At 29.1% G+C, this 9,095-nt stretch overlaps 1 protein-coding gene across 2 annotated transcripts in view; it reads right to left on the bottom strand.

Annotated features, from left to right (window-relative positions):
- Positions 1 to 9,095, bottom strand: part of LOC100163547 — a 19,363-nt gene that overhangs the window by 7,783 nt on the left and 2,485 nt on the right. For both annotated transcript variants that reach the window (XM_008186159.3, XM_001947704.5), the window contains exons 2-8: positions 8,208 to 8,401; positions 7,999 to 8,144; positions 7,820 to 7,919; positions 7,467 to 7,552; positions 7,326 to 7,399; positions 5,974 to 6,041; positions 85 to 5,087 (exon numbers count right to left, since the gene is read on the bottom strand). In XM_008186159.3, coding sequence (XP_008184381.1) covers positions 85 to 5,087; positions 5,974 to 6,041; positions 7,326 to 7,399; positions 7,467 to 7,552; positions 7,820 to 7,919; positions 7,999 to 8,144; positions 8,208 to 8,399 — 5,669 coding nt within the window. In that variant the 5' untranslated portion in view covers positions 8,400 to 8,401. The remainder of the gene's footprint in view (positions 1 to 84; positions 5,088 to 5,973; positions 6,042 to 7,325; positions 7,400 to 7,466; positions 7,553 to 7,819; positions 7,920 to 7,998; positions 8,145 to 8,207; positions 8,402 to 9,095) is intronic.

Below are 9,095 nucleotides of genomic sequence, written 5' to 3'. Positions count from 1 at the left end.
TTTAAGTAGAATGTCACTTAACATAACCTAGGACTTAGGTACACATTTTTTTTTTCATTCTTTTGTGAGATTATGATTACTTACTTGTTGTATTTCACTTTGAGAGAAACATTAGGCTCAATAGAATCATCTGTATTCTGAATTTTGGATGTTGTGCATGTAGATGAATCAGACTTTTTATTTGCACTTTCTGTTCCTCTGAAAGTTACTTGTCTACTTTTTTTACTGGTAGATGGAGCAGAGTCAAAAGAACAATTATCAGAATTCAGTTGACGTTTTTTGGATCGAGTATTTTCATTTGATTTTGGTTTTACTTTTTCAGTTGATTTTTTTCTTTCTTTTTTAATGACTGTTGTAGCTTCAGGAAAAGAATTATCAGAAACTTGTTTAACAGTTAATTTGGACATATTTCGGGTACGTATATTTGGAGAGTTTGAAGCACGAGAAACTGCGTTAGCAACTTTGGATGAAATATCACATTTTTTGCCTTTAGCTTTGGGTTGAGATAAAGGTGATGTATCAGCTGCACGTTTGCGACTTTGTGTCTTTGGTGGCAGCAATGAAACATCTGAAGTTTTACTTTTTTCTCTTAGATTACGTTTAGTTGATAATGAGGATAAATTATCATCAACATTAACATCTTTTTTCTTCGTTTTTTCTTTGGTAGATCTAGGTGGACAATGAACTGACTGAGGTTTTTGAGCACTTTCATCAGTTTCAGTTGACAATTCATGCTCTAAAGAATCTTTTAGATTTGTTTTAATTGGTTTAGAAGATAAGAGACCATTAAGTTGAGAATTCTTTTTTAATTTTAAACCCGCGGATTTCTTTGTAGTTTCAGGTAAAGAATCATCAGGAACTAAATTACTAACTGCTGAATTTTGTTTAGAATTTGAAGCTCGAGAAACTGGGTTTGCTACTACTTTGTGTAAAATATCCTTTTTTTTGTCTTTACTGTTTTGAGTTAAAGGTGACATATTGGCTGCACGTTTTCGAATTTGTTTTCCTGATCGCAATGAAACATCAGACATTATTAATTTTTCTCTTTGACTACGTCTAGTTGGTAATGAGGATAAATTAATATCAACATCAACATTTTTCTTTCGAGTTTTTTCTTTGATTGATTTAGATGGATGATCAACTGATTGTAGTTTTTGAGTACTCTCTTCAATTTCACTTGACGATTCATACTCTGAAGAATCTTTTGAACTTGTTTTAATTGGTTTAGAAGGTAAGAGACGTTTTGACCGAGAATTCATATTTGTTCTTAAGTTTGTGGGTTTCTTTGTTTTTACAGTTTTTGAAATTTTGGTAGATTTTGATTTAACAACATTTTTATTTTTTTTATCCAACTTTATTATACCTGATTCAGATAGTGCAGTATTGGTGTTAGTACTATATCTCTTAGTAGATGAGGTATTTTTTTTTCTTGATTTTTCTGTTGTTTTTACTTTATCAGTATTCAATGTATTTTTCCTGGTTTTAATAGAGGAAGTATTGATATGTTTTCTTCTACGCAATTCTCTTTCAAATGTTTGTATTTCATTTGTAGAACTTGTAGAACTCGTTGAACAAGATCTTTCATTATCAATACTTGATAGTGAGTCTTTAGTGACCTTTACTTGTACTTTATTTTGTTCTTTTATAATATTATTTGACTCATTTTTTTTCACACTCGTTGATGGTGACTTAAGACTATTTTTCTTTGTTAGTTTTTCAGTTTGGCTATATGGATATGTTTCTTCTTTTGACGAGTATGGTGTAGTAGAGTTATTCTCACTTTCAGAACATGGAACAAAATCTATTTGTGAATCAGTTTTTAAGACTGGAATTATTGTTTTACTTTTCATTGGACGGTTAGTGTTTGCTTGAACAGTTTTATTGATTCTTTTATCAGTAGTTTTATTATTAATGGATTTTTTTTTTCTTGGCAATATTTTATTATCATTGCTAGTTTCAGCTGAACTATAATTGTCGACGTGACTGGTTTGAGATTTATTAGATTTACTAGATTTTCCAACGATTTTAATAGAAGCCGATTTATTTCTCAAAGATCTTTGAACATGACCAGATTCATTTGAAGTATTATTAGACATACTTGATGACTTAATTAACCGCGGTGTAGAATTATTATTTTTAATTTCTGATGTATTGTTCTTCATATTCGAGTCTTTGGTAGGACTTTGCGCAGATACTTGAGACAATTTAGATTTTGTAACAAACAATTTTTTTTTACGGTTACTTGTGTTGTTAATTTTAATATTAATATTAACAGAAGCTTTTTTAACAGACTCGTTAAATTCTTTCATCATTTGAGACCATTCTTTTTGACTACCAAATGGTGTAACTGAACGAGAACGACTTTTATCTCTTGGTCTATCTTCATTTTGAGCAGAATCATCTCTAGTGGTTTCATTTGGCTGTATACTTGCAGTAGAATTAAAAGGCGTTTTTGAACTTTTAGAACAATTCCAAGGGGTAGATTCAAACCGAGGTTTACCAATAGATGTATCCAATGAATGGTCTAAATTTTTTTTTGTTGTATCATTTTCATCATCACTAGATGAAGATAAACAGAATTCTGTAATCTTTTTAGTTGAATCAATTTTACAATGCTTGTGTCCAATAGATTCATTTATTGGTGATCGTACAGATTTTTTTAATGCTTTAGAATTATTTGCGCCAAGTGCAATTCTTAATTGATCCAAATTGATCAATTTCTTTTTAATTGGTTTTGGAGATTTATTCTCGATAGAAAGATTGTCTGGGGGTATAGTTATAATTGAGTCCTCGTTGTTTACATCTATATTCTGCACAGCATTTGTTTCAACAACTGATGTTCTGGCAGGCAATTCAGTAACGTTCGAACAGTCATCATCTGTTAAACAATTGTTACTAAGATTATCTTTTGCTGGAGATTTTGGTTTAGATATAATTTCTGGGGATCCAATAACTGTTAATGTATTTAGTGAACTGTTTGATAGATTATCATTTATTTTTAAAGTAAGATTTTCTGTTACTTCAAGATCCAAATTTGTTGTTAATGTTTTCTGTTTATTTAAATTTAATGTTGAATCTACCGGAATAATTTCAATTTCATTACAATTAGAGCTTGCATCACTTTCACTGTGCATCTTATCAAGCTGCACCTCAATAGCGTCCATAAGGCTTTTGTTCACAGGTTCAGCTGACAAAACACTGTTTTCACACAAGGTCTTATTACATTTGTCCAGATTTATCTTTTCAAATTCTTTTACCCCCAATGAATTTTGTAGATCATCTTTTCCCATCAATACATATGTTTCTACCAGATTATCTTTATGTTGTGAATGTGTAGTTTCGTGTTCATCAATACTTGCATTAAACATTTCAGACATACTTTGAACTACTATTGACGGAGTCTCACCAATAAGGGTTTGTTCAACAACCTTTGAAACATCATTTTGTTTGTCAATTTGATCTAAATTCAGATCTGTAGATTTATTGACAAATCTTACATCATCATTCTGTTTTTGTGTATGTTCTTTTTCAATTGTTTTATTTTTTTCAGACAACTCCGTACTATTATTTGGTGTTTCAATGACATCAGTACATATTTCTTCATCCACGGTTTTTTCGCAACAATCAGATTTATCTTTCTGTGTTCCATCAATATTGTCATCATGTGTCGATGTTGTACTTAATTCATGATCTAATGCAGGACGTTCAACATTATCAGTCTTTGTTAGTAATTTATTTGGAGATGTGCAGTCTTCTATAATGTGTGAAGATATGTCAAGTTTTGAATTTTTATCAAATTGATTATCAATTATTTCAGTAGGACTAAAATCATTTTCAGTATCAACAAAGGCTGAATCACTATCAATTACTGTAATAGAACTAGAATCGATTTTAGGAAGAACTAATGGTAAAGCAAAAGTGTACTCGCATTCAAGAGCATTTGAATCATTTTTAGATACATCTTCGGCTAAAACATTATCTGGAATTTTTTCTGTGTCTGTAATATTAAATGAATTTGTTTTAGGACTTGAAACTATTTCAACACTCTTTTCTGGGCTTTCTTTAATTTCTTGAGCTAAAGTTTCATTTTCAATATTAGAAGTAGTTTTAAGAGAATCTTCGGCTTCAAAAATACCTTCCAAATTAATTCGTCTAGTTGAAGAAACTGATTCTTGCAATAGATTTGCATTATTTTGAGAATCATCATTAGGCGACGTTTCTACATGTTTTGATCCATTCATACTCAGAAGATCAGATGCTCGAATACTATGCTTGGAAGATTCATTGGAACGCTTTTCAATGGAATTTACAAGACTCATTACTTTGTTACCTCTTGAACCTCGTTTTGACGATTTAATTATACTATTGTCTAAAATTGGTGAATTAATTAGAGATGAAACACTAATATCTAGTGGTTGTACACCATCCAAATCATCATCATATTCTTCAGCATCAAACTGTGTAGAATTTGTAGTACTTTGATTCAAATCAATCACATTATTTTCATCTTCAGTAACAATAAAATTAAATCCTGGATTTAATCGAGTTTTTGTATTTTTAATCTTACTATCCGTTTTTGGCAAACGAGCAAACTGAACCATTCGACAGCTTGATCTCGATCGATTAGGTTTAGTGGTTTTTGAACACTTCAGAATAGAACGTCTTGGGGTAGGTGTAGTATTTTCTTCAATTACTATAGGTCTAGTATCAACAGAGTATGTATCTCTTCGAGATGTGCCTGGTTCAGAAACTGATAATTGATTTATTTCATTTTTATCAAATTGTAAGGTGTCATTATCTTTGTCTTTTAAATCTGATTGGTTTTCAACTGGAAAAATGTTATCAGCTAAATCAGTAGTATTTATATCAACATAATCTTCAGTATTCAATAGAAGACTGGGTGGATCGGGGGAATCAAATTCTACGTCTTCGTCTTCATAATGATAACTAGAATTTAAGTCAGGAGTAGAATCTCTTTTTAACCTTTCAGTAGATAATCTGTTATGAGCTCCAATTGAAGATGAATTGTCTGATGTATTAGTAACAATCCATGATTTTCTTTGTGTGGTTTTATAATCCCCGAGAAGCTAAAATAAAATTATACATGTAATTAGAATGATATTAGAATAATACTGTAAATACAATACATAGAATCAATATTTTCTTTATGCATCAAAATGCCAACATATTTATTTAATTTTAACTGAAAAGTAATATTGCATCTTTCTGAAAATATAGGAAAATTAAATAAAGTTTTAATCAAAAAGTAATAACTAAACTAAAATCAATCAAGACATTAATAAGTATTGGCCAAACTTTTCATAATGCAATGTTTATAACTTATAGAAGCGATAAAAGATATAATGAAGTAATAAATTGTGATAAGATTTCCATAATTGTTTCTTTCTAGACTTTGATAGACACCTAGTGCTGTTTCTACAGTGACACAATTTTATACTAATAAAAACAATTATTAATTTACTCAATTTTAAGCAAGATCCTTGATCATATAATATGTTAAATAATAAAATATATCTTACTAGAATCATGTAGCAAACAAATAGAACTATTATTAATAATAAAACAAGGACTTTTTAGTTTAAGCAATTGGTAACACTGTTATAGAGAATCTTCAACTCTGTTAATAAATCCTATCAAGCTGGTGTATTCAAATAAATCCAATGTATTCTATACTTATAAATAAATAAATATGCATGCATGCTTTATTTTGATTTGTAATAATATTCAGACATCTAAAATAAGAGTAGGAAAAACATGATAAATAAATAATAATTGATTAATTAACTAATTGACTTTCACATATTGTTGAGTAAACTATTATGAAATTTTTTTTTAATCGATTTGGTAATAACTATAACAAAATTACTTTAGATAGAATATTGATCAAGTGTTTTTCAGTTATTTGAAAAATTAGAAAAAATTTAACAAGTATTATCTGTTGTTAACTATTACCGGTATATTTCGGACAGGAGTCATTGAATATGATTTCATAAATTTAGATTCTGCTTGAGCAGTTGTAGCTGAAAAATATTAAACAAAAATGTACATAATATAAATGATAATACTAAATAGGTAAATATAAAGAAATACTATCGCAAAATGCATTGCAACCAGCTAAATTTTTCAGGGTTGTTTCCAAACTGTTTAATAAAATAAAATAAAATATTAAAGTTAATATTTTGAATTTACACAGGTTGTACAGAAAGTTATATAATATACCCATAATAACTGGGAACACTCAATATCTTAGCTAGTGTTCAACAATTGTAGTGTTATTTAGATCACAAAGCTATTGTAGAATATTATGTTTAAGTTATTGGTTTTTTTTTATACACATTAGTTTTGTACGAGCGCATAACATTTTTTTTTTTTAAGAGGACATCATACCTGCATGTCTTATCTCTGTCTTACACACGTACAACATAGAGGAGTCTGAGTAGAACTTTGAATTTTGGTTCTAGAGTAAAAATACCTATCATAAAATTGAATTGTGACAACATTTCTGAGGGCAAGTCATTTTTTTAAAAAAATTTAAATTTTGATAAGTTAAAGATATTTTAAAAATGTTGACATTTTTGCTATTTCTAAACGATAAATGAACGTTATATTTGGTATAATGAAAAAAACACTATGTCTTTCCCTCTGAAGAATTGTCACAAATCACAATTCAATTTTATAATAAGTATTTTTATTTTTTACTCTAGAACCAAAATTGAGCAAGTTCTATTCAGACTGCATAAACGCGTTATGTCTAAGCTGTACGTGTGTAGGATGAAAAACATATTTGGGTGCGACATCCTCTTAAGTGACAACTAAGGGGGATTCACACCTCGTTGTGTCGTGTGAAATTATCACGGTTACCACAACTACCAAATGATACCGCATAGTTGAATATAATCAACTTTTAACCGCGTGGTTACATTAAGTGTGAACCAGACTTAAAAACACGGTAAATCTAAATAAAAAGAAAAATCTTGGTATAGGTATCACATGAAAAATAATGGAATTACCGTGTTTTGGCTTACGGTGTTTTTACCACTGTTTACTGTTAAAAACTTTATTTACTGTTTCTCAATAATCATGTTGAGTGGAGATACCCTTTTTTTTTTGCGTTATCACATTAATATAAAGCTCTGTACTCTACCTTCTACCCTTTACGCTCACCCGCTATTATAATAATGAAGCTGTAATAATTATGCAAAACATAAATATACAATCTTATGGTGAACAAAACCAGGTAATGCACATCATCTAAACTTTCACTATGAGTACCTACAATTATAAAATATAAAAAAGGAACATACTTGAACTTTGATTCAGAAAGCTATTCTGCACTTCATCAAATGAAGATTTGGACATATTTTCTGTGGTGACAATACTATAGAATATAAATTAGTAAATTTTAATTAAGTTTTAGTAGCTTATACATTAATTTAAATACTTACATTGGTGTTTTATTTAAGCTTATTATTGTTTTTGAGGGAGTTTTAATGCTGCTGTAGGCCGAAGTTGAAAACATTTTGACATTGTCCTTGTAATTTAAATTAATTTATAATTAATACAAAGAAAATTATCATTTACAATATATTAGGCACTAAATAATTAAGTTAAATATTATAAAAACAAACTATTTCAAAAACCAGGTAGATAAATTCTGAATTTCGTAAAGAATCACTTAATTTTTAATGTATCAATGGTCCTTTAAATACGATTTATGACTCATGATCGGTCCGTTAAATTAATAGTTTTTTTATGCAACCTGGCATAAATTAATTGATTTATGTAATTATTTAATTACCAGTGGGGTGGTGACTTGGTTTGGTAAACGTTCTGGTGGTCTTGGTGATAAATGATCACTTCTTATCCCAGACTTTTTGCATGATAAATTATTTAATTCTCTAAAATAAAAGAATATTATAACAATATTTTTTCATTTTTTAAATTAGAACGTATGGAAATTATTAAAAAGAAATTTACCCATGTGGCTTTTTAGGATATCGCCAAACAAATTTTCTTCCACAAATGTCAATTTCATCTGAATCATGCAATAAAAAATTACTCCTGCCAACCTTCTTTCCATTGACTTTGGTTGAACCAGCAATACTTTTGTCGCGAACATATGCCTAGAAAGTTTGGAACTAAAATTAATAACTGCTCATAAAATCATAAAAAAAGTCCACTTTTACTTTATTATCAACAGATATTATGATACAATGTTGAGCTGACACTTTTTCTAAAAGAATTCTTATATCACAATTATTATCACGACCTAAAGTGCATTCCTTTTTTGAAACTGGAAAACGTCCACAAACGCCACCGTTAACTTTTTTGACCAATAAAAAACCATAGTACGATATTGTTGATTTTCGGCTGTCCATGTCTAAAAAAATTAATATTAGGTTAAAAACCAATGAAGTTTTGGCCAAAACAGAGTAAATTTAATTAAACTAAAAAGTCAAGTCAATATAACCTGATATACCTAGCTATATCTATACAATTAATATCATTGATGTAGATATTAAGAATTTAGATATAGACCATAGTAAAATAATATTGATAGAGATTTCTAAGTAGGTACGAAGATACATTCTGTTCTTGATTCTATTGTTATTGAGTATTGTGACAGTGGACTATATAGTAACAAAACTATTTTTAGGCTTCCTTAATTTTAGTGCTCAGAAAGCGAGTCAGAAAGTAAGCTATGCCTAATCAAATTGAATGTAAAATCAATTTGGTCAACAAATGCCCTGTAACTGACCAAACTTACCTACTAATCATTATAACCAGAGCTCTAGTATTTGCATACACTTTATTTGTACTTGATAGTACATTAAGAGTTAGCTGAATAAACTATACATTTCTAAAAGGAATTCAATTCCAAAGGTTATTAGGACTTTCCATTGACCTGCCAGCTGTATTAAATTATTATTTTAAATAATTAGTATTTATTTATACAAGCTAACGTAATACAATAAGTTTTTACTTATTACTAATAACCCGAGCCCTACTTGGGGCAGCCCTAGGCCTTGATAAAATTATAGTTCTATATACTGGGATACGAAAAGTGGCGTGTG

This window comes from Acyrthosiphon pisum, chromosome A2 (genome assembly GCF_005508785.2).
Source record: "Acyrthosiphon pisum isolate AL4f chromosome A2, pea_aphid_22Mar2018_4r6ur, whole genome shotgun sequence".
NCBI classification, from domain to species: domain Eukaryota; kingdom Metazoa; phylum Arthropoda; class Insecta; order Hemiptera; family Aphididae; genus Acyrthosiphon; species Acyrthosiphon pisum.
The sequence above is the reverse complement of the archived record's forward strand: the minus strand, read 5'-3'. Positions and strand labels throughout refer to the sequence as shown.